The sequence below is a fragment of the Chanodichthys erythropterus genome, chromosome 16, assembly GCF_024489055.1.
Source record: "Chanodichthys erythropterus isolate Z2021 chromosome 16, ASM2448905v1, whole genome shotgun sequence".
NCBI classification, from domain to species: domain Eukaryota; kingdom Metazoa; phylum Chordata; class Actinopteri; order Cypriniformes; family Xenocyprididae; genus Chanodichthys; species Chanodichthys erythropterus.
Genome location: NC_090236.1, coordinates 39,063,557 through 39,084,922, shown reverse-complemented (window position 1 = coordinate 39,084,922; position 21,366 = coordinate 39,063,557). Strand labels below are relative to the sequence as shown.

Here is a 21,366-nt window from a genome sequence, read left to right as displayed (position 1 = left end):
GAATAACTTAACCTGGACCAGAGCAGAGCGTCATTATCAATTATATAAAAAAATAAATAAATTGTTAACGGTTTCAATGTAGGAACATACTAACTATTCATGTTAAATTACAGTAATACTGTCTGCATGTGTTTTATAACAGGACCTCAACATCTCTAAAAGTTCTGCAGTCACAACGCATCATTTCCACACACACATCTGAACTATATCACGTGGTGAATCAGATATGAATATATTAAATAGCAAAATGAGACATCGTCAGACTCACCGGCTTCTTCGTGTCTGCTGAAATCGATGCTCATACATGTGCGTTCTATAAATAACAAGGCTTCGTTTTTGGCAGATATAATTACAGACTACAACCTGGACATTATATGCTTAACAGAAACCTGGCATAAGGAATCTGATGGCCTTCTTTTTAATGAACTGACCCCAAACGGCTACGGATTATGTGATTCCTGCGATCCTCTGGTGGGTGGCATCATTGTGCTGTAAACATCCACAAAACCTGTGTCCGGTGGCTGTTCCTCAGTTTTAGTCTTTTGAAAGTCTTGTTCCTATGGAATTACATTTGTGCCACAATTCCGCGCGCGCAAGATCATATTTTGAGCGCGCAAAAGGGCATTTCGCACGCGCATGAACTGAGTTTTGCGGAGAAATGTTCGTCTTGCAAATAAAAAAGTATTTTGAGCGAACGAAAGTCAATTTTGCATTTAAAAGAAGTTTATTTGGATGTGCGCAGAAGTTCTCTTTCACCTGTGCAACGTTTCACTTGCTTGCTCTCCTCATACCCACACTGAGTGCTCTCAATCGCCGATGGCTCGCGCGCTCAACACAACAGAGCGTTACATGTGCCACAATTCCAGCCAATCAGAGATGAGGCTGCTAAATTCTGATTGGCTGGCTTGACAACCCATCACAAGACTCTGCTTTACCGACAGAGGAAGAGGAAAAATACATGGTGGAAGAGGCTTTTGTTCAATGGCTTGAACACTATCAAAGTCCCTTTAGGTCTATATAAAGTCTTTGATACTATTTATTTTCAAATTCAAATGTCTACCACTCGAAGTAGATTATTTATTTTAATCAAAATCATATCGTATTATTACATAAAGGCATGTCCCAGTGTTTCCCACACCTCAGTTAACTGGTAAGTAACTTTTGCCCTTTTAATTAGTTAAGAGCGTAAACAAAGTACAATACTTGCCTCTGGATATTTAAAAATAAAACATATCAAATAAATGCAGAAATGCAATGTAATAACAGTAAAGTAATTATCAAAACACTATTTAGGATGGATAGTATGCACACTGGGATGCAGGCTTGTTCTCCCTCACTGCAAAAAATAAAAAAAATAAATAAACAAATAAAATAAAAATGTAGGTAACAATAACATATGCAAATATAACAGTAAGTTTGTGGGTCACACACCCAAGATTTATACTGTTATATTTGCATATATGTCATTGTTACCCACATAATTAGATTTTTTTTTTTTTTTTTTGCAGTGAGGGAGAACAAGCCTGCATCCCAGTGTGCATACTATCCATCCTAAATAGTGTTTTGATAATTACTTTACTGTTATTACATTGCATTTCTGCATTTATTTGATATGTTTTATTTTTAAATATCCAGAGGCAAGTATTGTACCTTGCTTACACTCTTAACTAATTAAAAGGGCAAAAGTTACTTACCAGTTAACTGAGGTGTGGGAAACACTGGGACATGCCTTTATGTAATAATAAGATATGATTTTGATTAAAATAAATAAATAAATAATCTACTTCGAGTGGTAGACATTTGAATTTGAAAATAAATAGTATCAAAGACTTTATATAGACCTAAAGGGACTTTGATAGTGTTCAAGCCATTGAACAAAAGCCTCTTCCACCATGTATTTTTCCTCTTCCTCTGTCGGTAAAGCAGGGAGTCTTGTGATGGGTTGTCAAGCCAGCCAATCAGAATTTAGCAGCCTCATCTCTGATTGGCTGGAATTGTGGCACATGTAACGCTCTGTTGTGTTGAGCGCGCGAGCCATCGGCGATTGAGAGCACTCAGTGTGGGTATGAGGAGAGCAAGCAAGTGAAACGTTGCACAGGTGAAAGAGAACATCTGTGCACATCCAAATAAACTTCTTTTAAATGCAAAATTGATTTTCGTTTGCTCAAAATACTTTTTTTATTTGCGAGATGAACATTTCTCCGCAAAACTCAGTTCATGCGCGTGTGAAATGCCCTTTTGCGTGCTCAAAATATGATCTTGCGCGCGCGGAATTGTGGCACAAATAGTATTTGTGCACCGATATCTACTATTATAGCAACTATCTACAGGCCTCCAAAGAGAAATAAGGATTTTAGAACAGATTTTGCTGATATGCTATCTGTGTTGATCCTTAAATTCAAGAGAGTCTTCATTGTGGGGATTTTAACATTCACATGGACAATACTGACTGTTCAACCACAAGAGATTTTGCATCGTTATTGGAGAGCTTCGAGCTACATCAACTCGTGGATTCTCCCACTCACAATAAAGGCTGCATTTTAGATCTTGTCATCTTAAATGGATTGCTTATTTCTCACCTGTGTATCACAGAGTTAGGATTATCTGACCATCGGGTGATCTTCTTCGATATGGACTGTCCTGTAACAAACAAAACTGTTCCACTCACTATAAACTATCATAAATGGAGATCCATTGAGCCTCTCGAGCAGCGCCGCCGCTCCCACCACGCGCATCACGCACTGTGCGTAGGGCACCAAGTGCTGAGGGGGCACCCAAAATAGCCTAATGAATTTCTTTTTTATGCCGGTATTATTTCATTAGCCTATAGAAATATTAGGCACATTTTAGCCATGTATATGTAACAAAAAAGGGGGAACAAGAAAGATATTTAATAATTGCTCTAGTCTAGTCTAGTCTAGAAAGTAATAATAATTCTTCATCTGATTGTGGACTACTATCTGAGGAGTTGAATGACAAAGTAACTGGCTTATACTCTATTTTATCTACTGGTTTGGACAGATTTGCTCCTTTAAAGTCTTGATCTGTCTCATTTGTATGTAGACTTGTGCCGATATTCGGTAATGCGATAAATCGCGATAATGAATATGCACGATATTGTAATCATCGGCACTTCAGAATACCGTAAATAATAATTTATTACCAATTATAAATTTTTTATAAGGCAATTAAGAATACTTTACCCATCAATCGTATAAAATGCACAACACCGCTGTATTCTGCGTCAAAAGGACACGCGCTCAGATGTAAACAATCCCAACGTGCACGAGAAGCACATGACTGAACGAGTGAAGGAGACGAGCTGAATGAAAGTGCGCGTTCACTCTCTGACAGCAGAGGGCGCTGATGGAACAGCAGCGTGCAGCGGTTACCACGGAAACCGTGCAAACAAAGTAACTGCGCTAGTGAAGTTTTTAAAATGCTTCAAACAGCCATTCATTTTTTTGTAATCTCAGCGTTGTTCATCACAGCACCAAATACTGAATACTTAAAAAAGACTTAAAAGGATATTTATTTTCAAACCTAAACATGTTTATATTTTAATCTGGACTACAACATGCCCTAATGATTAGAAATGTTCTGATTATTTGTTATTGTTCAGTAAAACTTTGAAAACATACAGCTTCATTAGTTAACATGTTAATTCATTATCACTAAACTGACAATAAAAATACTTATAAAGTATTAATTATTATTAATTAATGTTAATTTCTTAGTTACTATTTAATAACATTACTAAAATCAAAATAACTTATTTAATGGACCTGAGATAAAACTAACAATGATCAGTTGTGTTTCTAAACTAACATTAACAAAAAATAACACTTTCTGTAACAAATGTAGCTATTGCTCAATCTTAGTTAATGCATTAAATAGAGTAAAGTGTTATCTGTTGTTCTTTATAGCCTAATTCTTTTGCATTTTAATCTGTTTGAAAATTTCAGTCAGAGTTGTTTTGTTTTATTACAAAAAGAGTTCTTAAACCTGTTAAACTATGACAAAAAATGGTTTTGCAACTTATTTTAATATCGTGATAATACCGTATACCATGATAAAAGCTTCATCAATTAATCGCAACATGAAAATTTGATACCGTCACACGCCTATTTGTATGAAATGCGCCCTGGTACACTGATGAACTATGATCCTACAAAGCTCATTGCTGTAAATTGAGCGTAGATGGCGTATGTCTAGCTTAACTGTCCACCACCAGGCCTGGAAAGACAGTCTGGTTGAGTATAAGGGACAAATTGTATCTGCTAGGTCAGATTATTTCTCACAAATGATAACAAGTCAGCAAAACAACCCAAAGTTCTATAGGAATAATATGTCCAGTGTGCCAGCTTCAGCTCATCTGTGCAACAGGTTTTACAGTTCTTCAGCAGCAAGACATATGAAATCATATTGCCACTGTACAAGTGTCATCTGTTAACACATCAAATGGTTATGTTTTTACTGCTGTTCCACTTTCCAACTTTCCTACTTTGGACTCACAGTCTCTGCGTAACATTGTCTCAAGTATGAAAGCAACCACTTCTGTTGTTGACCCCATACCAACTTGTTTAGGTCATGTTTTGAATCTCTCTCCTGCTGTACTGAGTACAGTCAATGATTCAATGATTCTCTGAGTACTGGTGTGGTGCCAGTACTTAAAATTGCTGCTGTTACCCCAGTGCCAAAGACAAATAACGCTGATTTTAAGAACCTTAAAAATTTTCGCCCCATCTCCAACCTTCCTTTTCTTTCTAAAATCTTAGAACAAGTTGTGGCTCCTCAATTAAAAGCTCACCTGACTGTGAACAAACTATTTGAGCCCCTTCAGTCTGGTTTCCGTAAGTTGCACAATTTAAATGATTTATTAATTGCCTCAGATTCTGGTTATATATCTATATTGATTCTACTTGATCTCAGTGCAGCATTCGATACCATTGATCATTGTACTTTACTCTCACGTCTTGAGTATGTTTTTGGTGTTTCTGAGATTGCTCTGAACTGGTTCAAGTCTTATCTCTCTGACCGTAAACAATTTGTTGTATTGGGGGGTTCAAGATCTGAAGTAGGAGTTATGAAATCAGGTGTTCCTCAAGGATCAATACTTGGTCCATTACTATTTAGTCTGTATATATTTCCCATTGGTCAGCTTTTAAGGTCGCTTGGTCTTAACTTTCATTTTTATGCTGATGACACACAGATATATGTACATTCAAAATCAGATGTAAATGTTGATATCTCTACTGTACTCTGTCTCAAAGTATCTCTGAGGTAAAGAAGTGGATGTCTCACAACTTTCTCTGCCTTAACAGTGATAAGACCGAACTCATTGTTATTGGTTCACCACATCAGGATGACTCCATTGTACAGTTTAAAGACAAATTAAAAAATCTGGGGGTGATATTTGATCCCAACCTAACGTTCGGCTTACAGGTTAGAAACACTGTTAAAGTATCTTTCTTTCACCTCAGAAATATTGACAGATTGCACACAATGTTAACTTTTACTGTGGCAGAAAAGCTAATTAACACATTTGTCTTTTCTTGTATTGACTACTGTAAATATTTGCTGGCTGATTACTCTCAACAAATTACAGTTGGTACAAAATTCAGCTGCACACATCTTGACTAGAACCAGTGCAAGAGAGCATATCACGCCTATTCTTAAATCACTGCACTGGCTGCCAGTTAAATGCCGTATTGATTTTAAAGTTTTACTACTGACTTACAAAACATTAAATAATTTGGCACCTCAATATTTGGCTGAACTATTGACACCCTACACCCCAGTTAGAAATCTTAGATCTGTCAATGCTGGTCTTTTAACCGTCCCTGTAACTCGCCTGAGATCTATGGGTGATTGGGCTTTTTCAAATCTTGCACCTAAACTCTGGAATTCCTTGCCTGTAGAGATACGAAATGCAGAATCCTTGCACATTTTTAAATCCAGTTTAAAAACATTCTTTTTTTAGGGAAGCTTTTATAGCTTTATAATCTTTCTAGCTTTAGAAAGCTTTCTAATCCTTTAACTAAAACCATTTCTGAATCTTTCTTCAGATGGAGATGCAGCGTGTAGGAACCGTGGACGAACCAGACAAATGAATCATTCAGATGATTCTTTCAAAACATAATTCCAAAAAACCCAAGCTAATATAATATTATATATAATATAAATATAAAATAATATAATATAATTTTCGGCTCCAGCCCGTCTACAAAAAAACCCTGCTCTGTACTTTTACGACACCTATGCTTCCTGACAGAAGGAGAGGTGACAAGCTCAAGCTATTTGTGACAAACCAAATGGTCACCAAGAAGATAAAGAGTCTTTGATCTTCAGATCAAAAGAGACAGAGAGACAATGCAGACCTCTTTTGTTTCTCTGGGTGACCTAACCTTACAGAAAAACCAACAAAGACACTTCTACAACTAAAACTGCATCAAAATTGTTCCAAACAATTTGAAATGGACTTATCAAATATCTTTTAACTACATACATTTTATATCATGTCCACACATACTACCTGTAACCAGTTATGCTTTAGAACACCCACAATTCATGTAAATGTGATACTTTTGAATGACTGATTGAAAGTATGCCTTATATGGAATGAATGTAAATCTCTAATGTATGTCTAAATCATGGCTTGAATGAAAACTGTGTAAAATGTATCATATTCCATTTAATAGAAATGATGTTTAAAATGGTACTGTCTGCTAAAGCAGAGACCGGAGGTAACACCTATGTACGATTGGGGCGGAGAAAAGCCACCTTTTGAAACAGGACAATATCTGATTGGCCAAAAATCCTCTCAGAAGTGGGACAAACACCTAAGTTTAAATGGTCATATCCCAGGAGTGAACTAGTCAGCAGTGACCGTAAGCAGAAAAAAAAGAGTAACCATGGAGTAACAAGAAGAACAGACCAGCAGCTCATTCAAGCCATCCAACTTTCACTCACTTTTCTTTTCTTTTACTTAATTTTCTTTTCCGTGAGAGTCTCATGTTCTAAGTGTTTCTGCAAAGTTCAACCAATGACTTTTGCCGCTTCAACTTTAACTCCAGTGACAAAAAGACTTCCTTTCATTTTTCCAGCAAGCTCAAACGTGATTGGTTTTTACCTAACATAATCTGGACCTGAAAGACCCTGCAACAGATCATAGACTTGGAAAACCCTTCTCTGCACGCCGATGAGAAGATTCACACTTAATGTCAACTCAAGCAAGTAACTCCAGATTATAAAGCTGAAACTGGTGCATTTAAATTAATGATTCATGGTTCGTTCAAGTCAGATCTTCTGAAGTGCATATTTTGCTAGGAATCCTGTTCATCGTATCACTCTCTCTCTTAAAACTCTTTCTCTCTCATTTCCTTTCTTACTGCAACACATATGATGAATTGCTCGGTCGTAAACTAAATAACTCTTAATAATTTCCTATTATTTCATTTGAGCTAATTTTGCTCCTTTTCCTTACAAGCGCTACAAATGATGTGACTTGTGCCCTGTTGACTTAAAATAAATTAAACAGTAAATACAGTATAATGATACTAACTGTAGTTTCTCCAGCTTGAATTGTGGGTTCATCAGTAGATCACTGAGGTTTTTCACTCCAGAGTCTCCTAGTTTATTCCTGCTCAGGTTCAGCTCTCTCAGGTGTGACGGGTTTGATTTCAGAGCTGAAGTCAGGATGACACACTGTTTCTCTGTAATCCTGCAGTAACTCAGACTGAAGACAGAAAGAGAAAAGACAATGACTCAGATCTATGATGATCAACTAACATGTTTAGCTTCATCCAGCAGACTTTTGCTGAGAAATAAACAGGGATATCCAGGTGCAGGTAACATGGAGAAAGACGACACATTGTTCATTTAAATATACTACTGACACTGTAACAATACAAAGGTTGAAATCATCAATCTATTCATGTTAGTTTACACATTCATTCATTTAATTTAATCTTTAAGGTTGTTTCGTGTCAATGTCACCCTTGGTTTGATCACTGGGATAAATGTGTTTATGTCGGTTGTTTTCAGACACATTGTCGACTCACTGACACTTTACAACAATCTTTCATTTGTAACATTAACTACATTAGTTCACATGAACCAATGATGGACAATACTAGCACAGCATTTAATAACAGCATTTAATAATTTAATAATGTAAGTTTCAACATTTACTAATACAGTTTAAAATACAAACGTTTTGTTAACATTAGTTAATCCACTGTGAACGAACATGAACAATGAATAATTGTATAAACGAACATTAACAGATTAAGGAATAAAAATATTTCCTGAAGCAGAAGACAATCAAACAATGACAAGACACATGCTGGTCAATGGAAATATGGTGCAGGAAAAACTTTGTGACAGCATCAAAATGTGTGTTACGTGGTTCATGTTACATTAACACAATGCTTTTGTTGAAGATACGAGAAAAAAAGTTCTTTAAACCGGATAAAAAAGTGAAAGTGATTAAGATGAGCTGGACAGAGAGAAGTGGAAGTGCTTGTGTAACACTAGAGGGAAAAAACACATTGTTCTGCCAAATGTGAACCCCTTCTCGAAACACTGCACTCAAACGAGGCTTCAAACTTTAACGGTGATGTAATTTCACTAAAACAATACAAGCCTCGATACGGAGCTCCGGCGGGAAGAACCTGACGTTCTCGACACAAGCTTCGAAGCCTCAGTATCAGGAGTAACATCACTAGAGTAAAGCTGCACTTGTGTTCAGTCAACTTGCCTTCAGTGGATCTTATTACAGGCAGATTCTGATCACAGATTTTTAAAATGCATTTGTTCAAAAGTTACAGTATATGCTGGACCAAAATTTTACATTTTACATTTTGTGAAACACAAACATTAAATTGAAAGCATTTATGAACAGTTCTGATGTCACAAAAAAACTTTGTTACACACCAGCAATCAGTAAACATGATCACATTCAGCAGTCATGTTCACAAAGAGCATCAATATATACACACTTATATTTAATTTACACAGAATTAACCTGTGAAAGTTAGGAAAGACATCTCTGTGTTTATAGTGCAGCTGATTTCAGTCTATCACTTATTTGAAGAGTTTTCTGAGCTCTGGAAGAAAATCATTGTTCTCCCTCTACAGTAACTGAAATAATTATTGACCCATGATCAAACTGTCTTATTATAAAGCTTCTCTATATTTAAAGCTTGAGGGTAACTCTTTAATTGTGTTTTTAATTGAACAGTTTAATTTTGTTACTTTACATTGTTGAGGCTGAGAAAAAACTGCTCCAAATGAAATACTGTGAGGAAATATTATTATCAGCTACAGTAACATTAAAATAAAAAGTAATGTAATATTTTAAATAAATGAACAATACTCACATCAGTGTGTTGAGTCGACAGTGTTTATCCCGCAGTAGAGCAGCGATCTGATTCACTCGTGTGTCTCCTATTTCACGTTCACTCAGATTCAGCTCTCTCTGGAGTAACAGGTTTTTACCCACAACTCTCTTCACATACTGACAGGCTTCATCTGCAGCAGCACTCAAAAACCTGCAGAAGAGTCAATTCAGTTCTCAACTAAATGTCTGTTGCATTACAAACATGATTGATAAGATAAAAAACTTAATTATTGTTCTAAAGACAAGCTCTAGTTAGTTATTTAGATTTTATTATAAATAACTTTATTTTTGAACATTTAAATACACAAATAAATACATAAATACTTGAAAAAATCTAATAGTTATTTAAAAAAAATTTAGTTTCTGATGCAATTGTCCAGCTTATTGTATAACTATGTACCCCTGTTGAAAAAATACATTTTTATTTTTAATTAAGATTTATCTTTATATTGTTTTTGTGTTTATTCAATATATATTGTATGTGTACTCCTCATGAGTATTATATTATAAACATAACTTTATATTGTTGAAACTGTATAAAGTTTAGGCTCTGATTGTGTATTTTCACATGTCAGTTCGGTTTGGAGATGTGTGATTGGTCAGAGGGCGGGGGCAGGAGGAGAGCGAGAGAGAAGTGGGGACGAAGACGACACGGAGAGTGACACAGTTAGGATAAAGGTGTTAATTTAGTTATACTAAGTGAAGTGAGTTCATGTAACTTCATACAGAAGTTAAAGTGTTGAACTCCTGTCACATTAGTAATCGTGTATGTGCGGGTAATGCAGACACAAGACTGTGACGTACTTGTTATTCTCAACTGATCAGAACAACCGGAGACTGAGCTCCTCCGGCTGCGCTGGATTCCCATATCCAGACAGCGCTTCAGGTAGCCAGGAATTCCTGAAAGCTCCTCTGGCATCACTGGATTCCCAGATCGGGACCGCACAGTGATGTTTTGTCTGTACCTGATGCAGCCGAGTTTTTCTCCGTCCTTGACTCTACACGTGGATCCTTTCGCTGGACTTAGATATGAGCTACAATCGTGAGTAATCACATTGTTTCCCATCACTGTTGACTCTATCAAGAGTGAAGCGGCAATATTGTTTTTATGCCCCAACGCACACGAGCATCGTTCAGGCCTGCACCGTATTTATTTTGGGACTATTTTGAGTTTAATACATTTATAAGAGTCTGGGCCCAGTGAAGTTTACTAACTGATAGAAAATGAATGTAAAGTGGTGTAAAAGTGTGAAATATGCACAGACACTATAAGTGGGTCCTGTAAAGTAATATAGTGTAAATAATACATTTTTTGAATATTCAATTTCTCAAATTAAGTGAAAATTAAAGTAAAAAGAAACCAATGATTATTTGAACATTTGATTATTTATTCTTCTGTCTAAGTTGACATGTTGTGAGTTTACTGCATTAAGTTCATAAAGAAAGCCAGTAAATGAACCCAGGGTACTCTAAACACAGGGACGTATAGAGTGCTACAACTAGAATAATATATTTGTTATGAATATTTAGCCTGAATATAACTAGTTTTGTTCATTATTTCATCCCGTCTCACCTCAGTGTCTTCAGATGACAGTTTGGATCCTGTAGTAAATCACTGAGCTCCTTCACTCCTGATTGTCCAGGATCATTTCCTGTGAGATCCAGCTCTATCAGGTGTGAAGGGTTTGATCTCAGAGCTGAAGCCAGAGCTTTATAACCTTCTTCTGTCACACTGCAGTTAGAGAGTCTAGAACAGGAATGAAAACATTCAGATGATTAATCAGTTAAACCTGAACAATAGAAATCCTCAAAGTGAATTTTATTTTGTTCTTTGTACAAAAGTATTGAAAGTTAGTTCTAAAAACTGACAACTGAATATGGAGGAAAACAAAAGACACAGAGAGCTTTAACATATTAGACATCAACATCACTTTCAAGATTTCAATTATCTAAAACTGTACAGCTGTGAAAGCCTTTGATCTGAATGATCCACAACAAGCAACCTGAAAATGGTCGAAAAATGAGAAAATTAAAGTTTGGGAATGGACTAATGGACTATATGCACGGAGCATTCTTTACAACTTCCGCATTAAGCCAGCTGGAAAACCTCAGGTGAGAGTCATTTGCTGGTGTGTTGAGCATATAGTGTAAAACTTAGTTTATAATCAGAATATAGTCACTTAATGGTCAGGAATAGCATTAATTTAGTTATTCAAATGTAAGACAGCATAGAAATACTAAATAAAGTCGTACCTCAGTGTTCCTCCTCGGCTAAATTCGACCATCAGTTTTCACACTTTTATGCGCAAAAACGCTTCAAAAATTTAATATTTATTGTGCACTTTAGTTAGATTAATTGAATAAAATGTGTGTTTTTAAAAGTGTGCTGAAATCATTGATCTTGCGCTGCACTGACTGACAGCTGCTGTGATTATAAAGGGAAAGCGCGGTGCTCGCTTTCTGTGTAATTAATTCATAATAAAAGTTATTGTTTTTATTAAGATTTTGTGAGTACTTCATACTTCACATTGACAAAATGTATTTTTAAACCTAGTTATTTTATAATGTTTAATATTTAGTCAAAAACGATGTGAAAAACGATTAGAGGAAATGGCTGATATATGCGCAAATAAATGCTACTTTGCCACCACCTGCTGGTTAAAGTGGTAATTATTGTCTTTTTTTATTTTTTAAAAAGTGTTTTCTATCAAATTTTGAATTTCCTACATTTTTAAACGTTTGGTTTTACAATGGGGACAATCTCAGAAGGATGAACAAATTGTGTTTGTGGTCATCACATTAAAAATAACATTTGAAGTGCTGGGGGGGAAATGTGTGTGTGTGTCTAATTACAGTCACGGCATTACTAAACGGTCCCAATAGCTTCATCTTTACTGCAATCAATAAAACTGGTTAATTGGCAAATTAGGTAAATGTGATAACTGCATTAAAATATGAATACAACATTAAAATGTCAACCATTGATGGATTTGTGTCAATGTACAACAGCTAACAGTTCACCGGAAATGCCCGAGGTGGCTAAATGACAACCAGGAAGTAACCGTGCATATAATCCATTCAAGTTCAGACTTCAACTCATTGTGAGATACTGAGTATAAAGTGTTTTAGTTTAAACTGTTAAAGTGATTTTAATCATTTTGATTCTTGTATGTGAAGAATGTTACTGACCTCAATCTCTCCAGTTTACAGGGTGAGTCCTTCAGTACGTCACATAAGTGCTTCACTCCAGAGTCTCCTAGTTTATTCCTGCTCAAGTTCAGCTCTCTCAGGTGTGACGGGTTTGATTTCAGAGCTGAAGTCAGGATGACACACTGTTTCTCTGTAATACTGCATTCACACAGACTGAAGACAGAGAAATAACAATAGTTCACATCTATGATGATCATTGAAGAGCTTCAGCAGCATTTAGTTTCCAATAGTCTCTCTTGAAACCAAGCGGTAACCTCCCCCAGTTTCTCGTGAAGCCAATACGGAAGTGACTTAAACTGCGATTCATCAACTGGCCGCTAGGGACAGGCTCCAAAAGGGAGCAGAATCTCATTGACCATCATGGTAAAACAGCCAAGTTTACAGCAGAAAAAAAAACATGTTTACAGCCGGGTTCAAATTGTGGTTTTGGTGTATACTGCTAATTTTGCCCTTCATGACAACTCTGAGGGGGGTGAATTTTTTTATAACTCATCCGTTTAAATTATATTAAGCCTGCATAATTAAGGGCGTGGTCACTTGAGTGACAGGTGGATTGCCGCTGCTGTCTGTGAGCCGTCATGGTACCTCAGCAGCTAATTTCAGCCGCTGAATTTGGCATCTCAGCCGTATTTGTGCCTTTTTTCTGGATTATTTTATACAATATATGGATTGCTGCATTAATAGTCGAGACAGATGCGCGTCTGTGTAGATGTGCTCGCATGCGGAAGATAAACAGAACACATGTTGTTGGATCCTCGTGGCATTGGCTAAAAGTTTTGTTCCTGAGATTTACTACAAAGAGGATATACAACTCCAACAGCACTGCTTGGATCCAACTAAAACTGCTGCATTATTTTGAAAAATTATACTTTGGACACGTGCTCATTAGTTTGAGAGATAAAGATATCTGGTACCTATATAGATACGTATAGAGTTTTGCATTATAAACGATGCTCAGATTGCATCCTTTCTTGAAGAACGATGATGAAGAGCAAATAATTCTGAATATATGTAATGCAAACAATGGATAATATATAAACATTTAATGGATTTAATGCTTTCATGGACAAAAAGTACTGTTTTTTGTTTTGCAATGGACATTTTACCCAAGTGCCACAGATTGGATTCATCTCGTGATCTCTATTTCATTATAAATGTATGAAGTCCCATTTGATTTTTTGTGTTATTTGCACACCCCACACAAATTATTTAGCCTACTGGTGTTGGAGCATCTATAACGTTGTCTTAAAAAACAAAACAAAAAAAAAAACACGTAGATTGACAGTAAACCTTTAGTACTTTCTAATGATATTGTTATCTTTATTAATATTTTAGATAGTATCTAAGATAGATAGCTCCTGCTAACATGATCATGTCACGCTAGGAGGGTGTGGTTTCAGCAACAAGTCGCATGGGCTCCAACTACGTCCCGCCTTTTTGCCCATTTTCAGTTATTCGGGAGTGACGCGCTGCTAAGATGGCAGCGGCCTCATTTTCGCTTCAAAACTGCTGTTCAGAACTCTATGGGAGACGTCACGGACACTACGTCCATATTTTTTTACAGTCTATGCTTGAAACCCAGTTACACTAGTTCTGTGTGCTGAAGATACTGTTTCTTTTTAACTATTTATTTGATCTCTCTATTCTTTATTCTCTGTTGAAAAGGTAGATTTCTGCATATCTATTTATATAACTAGATAAAAAAAAATGTGACCAATAGGGAAACCCCAGAAGGTGCACTGCTATAAAGAATGAAACATAAGCTCTGCTGTCTTAAATAAATAAACTTCAATCACACTGTAACTAGTGCTGGGCAGTATACCTGTTCATATGGTATACCGGTTTCAAGACCGATATGAATTTTTCAAAAACCGCTATACCGGTGTGGAGCTGAAACAGCTGCTGTCTCTATTCAATGGCAATGAAGCTCTATATAGAGTGTATAGAGAGCAGACTTCTATTAACTGCATACCCTTCTTACACTAATGGAAACAACTTTATTACACAACAATAAATAACTCACTAAACTAACTCTCTTTAATGCTGCAAATACCATGCAGAGCCAAATGATTTCCACAATGCAGAAAACACGGATGAAATCACAGAATCCAGTCACAAATAGAACTTACTGTATAAAGCGGAACGTCATGGAATTTAGCAATTCTTTGGATGAATAAATCAAAAGTAGGGCTGTACAATCAATCAGATATCGATACAGACTAGTGTCTGCGAATATTAAAGCTAAAAATTACTGCTATTGTCTACTAGTACACATACTTAAAGTCTGCGTGAACCGGAAGTTGCAAACGACTTTTCTCCAGTGTTGTGACGTATTTCCAAGTGAAACAGAATATTGAATAGAGGGCAGAGTTTACTTTAGCGCTCCTCCTGTCCATCTTTCGCTCATAGCAGATGAACGGTTGCAGGGAAGTGGTTTAAGCGTTTTCAACCCAAGCCGTCAAACTGACGTCATCTGGGAAGGACTTTAAGCTCGCGATGATTTCAGTGTCTGCTGTCTCACTCACCATACATGAACTTCATCTGTAGAGCTGCTCTTAGCGTCACTTTATGAACATTTCACCATTTAATTTAATAAAACTATCGACATTTGTCATATTATATACACAGGAAGTCAAACGTCTTCACGTCTTCAGTTCGGTATAACTTGAAATAACAGAAATATACTATTGTACAATCGAGTGTACTTCGATTAATAGAGATTAATCAAAAATCGCTGTTTACATGGTAGTTTCTTAATCAGAGTATTGTCTTAATCGTGTTAATATCGGAATATTGTTGTCCATGTAAATGTACTCACTGTTATTTAGTCTGTTCTCACTAGTCTTGTTTCACAGCAAAGATTTGTCAGATTCCAGCATATGAAACAATTTTACAACCAACAAAGTTTAAAGGGTTAGTTCACCCAAAAATGAAAATTCTGTCATTTACAGTGGTTCAATATTAATATTATAAAGTGACGAGAATATTTTTTGGTGCGCCAAAAAAACAAAATAACGACTTATTTAATGATGGCCGATTTCAAAACACTGCTTCAGGAAACTTCAGAGCATAAATGAATCAGTGTCTCGAATCATGAATCAGATCGTGTGTCAAACTGCTGAAACCACGTGACTTTGGTGCTCCGAACAGCAGATTCGACACACTGATTCATTTATGATCCGATGCTTCCCGAAGCAGTGTTTTGAAATCGGCCATCACTAAATAAGTCGTTATTTAGTTTTTTACTCACATGAACTGATTTAAATGTGTTTTTAGTACCTTTATGGATCTTGATAGAGGAACATTCCATTGCTCCCTATGAAAGCCTCACAGAGCCATCGAATTTCAACTAAAATATCTTAATTTGTGTTCCGAAGGTTAACGACAGATTTACAGGTGTGAAATGGCATGAGGGTGAGTAATAAATGACAGAATTTTCATTTTTGGGTGAACCCTTTAAAATGCTTCAAAGTTTAATGCTCTTTTTCTGCTCAGGTCCAGCTCTCTCAGGTGTGACAGGTTTGATTTCAGAGCTGAAGTCAGGATGACACACTGTTTCTCTGTAATTCTGCAGTAACTCAGACTGAAGACAGAAAGTGAAAAGACAATGACTCAGATCTATAATGATCAACTAACATGTTTAGCTTCATCCTGCAGACTTTTGCTGACAAATCAACAAGGATATCCAGGTGCAGGTAACATGGAGAAAGACACACATTAGCTATGTTTCCATCACCCTGTTTTTATGCACATTTTAAAGTACAGCATCAGAAACGAGCAATGAAATCACCAAATTTCAGAAAAAAAGTCACAAAAAAAAGTTTACACTCACTTGAGGTGATTTTTGACTTGTGCTAAAAAGAGTTTATGGGAATAATAGGAGATGGAAATGCATTTCCCGAATAAATTCTGCCATAGCGAACATTAGACTCCATTCATGACTATGATTATGAAAGACTCAATACAGAGCGTCACTGAGCGCTTATGCGCATCTTGTGCACAGAATGATGCGCTTGAAGCAACAGAGTCTGTAATGTGGGGTCGACAGAATGAGGATCCTTTTGAGCAAAGATATTCAAGGTTGTGATGATCAGTGAGGACTAAGAAGGGGTATTTGGCCCCCTCTAGCCAATGCCGCCACTCCTCGAAGGCTGTTTTCATTGCAAGAAGTTTGCAGTTCCCCACATCATAATTCTGTTTTGCTTGATTGAGTTTGTGGGAGAAGTAAGCACGGGGGAAGAGTTTGGATGGATTACCATGACGTTGCGAGGGGATAGCTACAACCCCAGTGCTTGAAGCATCGATCTCAACCATGAACTCAGGATCAGGGTGATGTAATATGGGTGCCGTGGAGAAACATTCTTTCAGATGATTGAAAGCCCTGTCAGCTTCTGGAGACCAAGTTAAACTACCTTTCCCTCCCTTGGACACTGAAGTAAGAGGGGCTGCGATGGAGCTAAAGTTACGCAAGAATCGCCTGTAAAAGTTAGTGAAACCGAGAAATCTCTGCATCTCTTTGATGGTTGTGTAATTAAATTACATATCCACTGAAAAAGTAAAGTAAGGGATTACTGTTCATATGCTGTTCTCAGCTTTAGTTTCACAATTTAGCAACCCCTAGGGGTGACATGCCTATATTTAAGTAGAGCATGTGCTGTTCAGCCATTTTGTGTGAGATGTTTGAGAGTGCACACAGACGATACCAATCTCCATCCACACTTTACTTACTCTTGGAAAAGGCATTGTCTGTAAGTGTTTTTTTTTTTTTTTAAATGAATGGTTTTTGGTGTTTTGTTAGATCATGGTGTTGTATTTGGAGACGTTATATGAGTGTACATGTGTATATACAAGACTATCAAGTACTCCTTAGCTTGTTGGATTCATGTTGTAACCTGGGTATTCATTGTCAAGAATCTTTCAATGTTGTATTTTAAAGCTTGTGTGAACATTTGCATACAAAGGAAATGTAAGCTGTGTGCCGTGTGATGTTGTTTACACTATTGCTATGTATGCTGTGCTGTTTATTATTAGAATTTGCTTATGCTTATCTATACTTCTACTCAGTGTTGGGGAAGCTACTCTGAAACTGAAGTTTGACAAGCTACTCATAAATTAAAGTAATTAAACTACAGTCAAGCTACCCTTCTGAAAATGTAGTTAGCTACACTACAAGTTACTAACAAAAAGTAGCTAGCTACATTGAAACTACTTCTTTTTTTAAAATGACATAGCCTGGATAAGTGTTAATGAAGAATGTTTAAGTAAGATGTTTTGGGTTTAAAACAACGCAATGTACTACAATTATGATTTTAAAGCGTACTGTTTTATTAAGTTACATACTGTAAATTAGTTCAACAGTTTTGTTTAAATCAATACTGAATTTAAAATCTAAATTTGTCGTCTAAAGGTAAAAGTGATCGCTGCCTCTTTAAAATCGTTGTAGTGCAGTTGCACGTAAGTTCGAAACTTCGCACCAGTTGGCTGTGCAGTTGCTGTCTGAAGATGTCGGCAGAAGCGAGTGGCTGTTTTGCAGAATGTAAATATTCTAATCACTTCACTTTTTTGATGGTAAAATGTATGCTATGTCCTAGGGAGAAAAAAAAGCGTGCGCTCTCTGAGAGACGGTCTTCAGTCAGCCAAAGCGCACACACACAGCCACCTCTCGCGAGTGTCAATTTTTTGCTGTTTATTACACAAACTTTCAAACAAAGTTATGTCAAATTGACCGTTTTGGCGTATATTTACGATGGTTGTGTGAATGTGAACAGCATGTGTAACAGCATTGTCTCCATCCATTAGGTCTTACAGCAGCCTTTAAAACATGCTACTGTCTACTATTAGCTGTCTGTATTATAAATGATAAACAACAAAAGAAAAGCTTTAATAAGGATTAATCTATATGTAATTTATACAGTTATGACTATGCAGAGTTATTTTATATTTGATTATTCAATTTGTGGTATTTTTTCTATTAAAACTCCCTGGAACAATAAAATATAGCATCGTTTTATTTTATTTTTTTATATATTTCTACAGTGGTATAGAGTATTTTGCACTTTTGGTGGTATCGGTACAGACTACTAAATTTTTGGTATAGTGACATCCCTATTCGTTACTAAAAGAAATGTAATTATTATAAAGTAAATAAAATTAGTATAGTAGGCTATATGTTTTAATAAAGTTAAAATGTTTTTAAAAGTTATAAAAGACTTTTCCATGTTTGACTAAATTATTAAAAGTTTCCTTTCTATTGTCTATCCGGTCAAGGTTTATAGGGATTTTAAGTAATTAGTAAGTTCCTTATTGAGTAATTAAATTACTTTTCAGACAGTAATTTAAAAAGTATTTTAAATACAGCATTGATGATGTAATTTGTAATAAGTAATTACTTTTTTGAAGTAACTTACCCAACACTGGATAAAACCACTCATCCCCCTCCCTGATGTGGATCAGACACACAGAGCATCGTTCATTATTATTTTCATTTTAAAATTATATTTGTGTATGACTAACCGCAGCACACACCAGAGAAAAAACTTTGCAGGTCTTATGGCTGAGAGAGAGCCTACTCGGATGAAAACCGCTTCAGTCAGCTCAATTATAGTAACGCGGCATTTTTTTTGTCAGTAACGGTAACGGCATTGTAATGGGAGAAAAAGTAATTTGTTTGATGATTACTCGTTACTGAAAAAAGTAACGGCGTTAGTAACGCTGTTTATTTATAACGCCCTTATTCCCATCACTGGTGAAAAGTACCATTAGTCCAGTATAAATGTAACATTTCAGAATAATCTATTTGTGTATCAGTTTTGTTGTGTTTTATTATCATGGTGTTGCTGTCTGTGTGTGTTCCCTAGTTAGTGTTCTTGCTGTTAATTATTTCCTGCAGCTGTTCAGTTTTACCTTGATTACTCTGTCTGTGTATTTAAACTCTTAGTTCTGTCTGTTCATTGTTCTGTCGTTTATGTTGAAGTGGTTGTGTTTTATCTCTCCTACATGTTAGATTTGTGATTAAAGACAGTGTTATTGTATTCTCCATCATCGTGAGCTTCATTACAACCAGCCATTCATGACAATTTGTTACACTGTTTTTAGTCTGTTCTCACTTCTGTCTTGTTTCACAGCAAAGATTTGTCAGATTCCAGCATATGAAACTATTTTACAGCCACAAAGTTTAAAATGCTTCAAAGTTTAATTATATTTCTACTTCATGAATAACTTAACCTGGACCAGAGCAGAGCGTCATTATCAATTAAAAAAAAAAAAAAAAAAAACATTGTTAACGGTTTCAATGTAGGAACATACTAACTATTCATGTTAAATTACAGTAATACTGTCTGCATGTGTTTTATAACAGGACCTCAACAGGGTGCGGGATTGTTTTGCACAATTTTAAAAGGTAGAATCAGATATGAATATATTAAATAGTAATAATAAAGTAAATAATAATACACTTGGTGCTTAAAATGTGTCTAAAATGCAAAATAATAGTTTTAAAAAAAAAACAGATTGTGAAAATGAAAACAAATATTTGTTAAATGCCATTTTATTTATCTCATCTTCTTATATTTTTATTTGTTGTAAAGTGCTTTTGTAAAGTCATACTTTTGTTATAACAGGCATATTGTTTTGAACTGCTTTTACAATGGTTACTATTAATAGTGTAATAGTTTTTGGTGAATTGTATTAAAACCAGACCAAAAATCCTAATCATCAAACTATCTGTGATATTTGGCCACTCAAATAGGAAATATCCCTGGTTTCTATTTCAGGAATCTGGTCATCTTACTCCAGGGGTTAATAAAGGCCTTCTGAAGAGAAACGATGTGTTTGTGTAAAAAATATCTATACTTAAACAAATTATGAAGTAAAAAACACTTTCTTTATTACTTGAATCTGGTGGAAGCTCGATATTTGATTTCATAACTTGTTAAATATGGATTTTTTTTTACACAAACACATCGCTTCACTTCAGAAGGCCTTTATTAACCCCCTGGAGCCGTGTGGAGTACGTTTATGATGGATGGATGTGGATGGAGACACTTTCTTCAGCTCATACTCACTGATCCTGTTCACTGCCATTATAAAGCTCAGATCTGTCAGGATATTTATGAATATTTCTTTGATTATGTCCATCAGAAAGAAGAAAGTCATTTACACCTAGGATGCCTTGAGGGTGAGTAAAGCTTGGGCTAATTTTCATTTGAAAGTGAACTAATCCTTTAACTAAAACCATTTCTGAATCTTTCTTCAGATGGAGATGCAGCGCTACAAATGATGTGACTTGTGCCCTGTTGACTTAAAATAAACTAAACAGTAAATACAGTATAATGATACTAACTGTAGTTTCTCCAGCTTGAATTGTGGGTTCATCAGTAGATCACTGAGGTTTTTCACTCCAGAGTCTCCTAGTTCATTCCAGCTCAGGTTCAGCTCTCTCAGGTGTGACGGGTTTGATTTCAGAGCTGAAGTCAGGATGACACACTGTTTCTCTGTAATACTGCATCCACACAGACTGAAAACAGAAAGAGAAAATGACTCAAATCCATGTTCAGTTCATGTGTGAGTTAAATGAATCATGAATAAATGTCACTAATAAACCAGCAAAAACATGGAAACTTAATGATATAAACGAACAAACCAAGACAGGAGCATTTGAGGATACTAGTTACAATCCAAGTCTGGATCCGTCCTCACTCCCAAAAATAAGTAAATTTATCACTGTAGATTAATATATAGGATGAATACAGAAA

At 35.9% G+C, this 21,366-nt stretch overlaps 2 protein-coding genes across 6 annotated transcripts in view; both read right to left on the bottom strand.

The window, feature by feature from the left end:
- The window catches only part of LOC137002553 (NLR family CARD domain-containing protein 3-like), a 140,375-nt gene that overhangs the window by 63,839 nt on the left and 55,170 nt on the right, over positions 1–21,366 (bottom strand). The gene's annotated exons all lie outside the window — the stretch shown is intronic.
- On the bottom strand, positions 2,601–14,443 carry LOC137003027 (ribonuclease inhibitor-like). The gene is made up of 6 exons (XM_067363034.1): positions 14,436–14,443; positions 12,593–12,766; positions 10,977–11,150; positions 9,384–9,554; positions 7,565–7,738; positions 2,601–2,640 (listed from the first exon to the last, which is right to left on the bottom strand). The coding sequence occupies exons 1-6, from the start codon at positions 14,441–14,443 to the stop codon at positions 2,601–2,603; spliced, it is 741 nt and encodes a 246-aa protein (XP_067219135.1).

Excerpts from the sequence above, each read along its gene's own strand:
- LOC137003027 (XM_067363034.1), bottom strand. Across the intron at positions 11,151-12,592 it reads TGTAAACTGGAGAGATTGAG|ACTCTCTAACTGCAGTGTGA; the intron begins GTCAGTAACATT and ends TTCCTGTTCTAG. Across the intron at positions 2,641-7,564 it reads TTCAAGCTGGAGAAACTACA|GACAGTCCATATCGAAGAAG; the intron begins GTTAGTATCATT and ends TGTTTGTTACAG.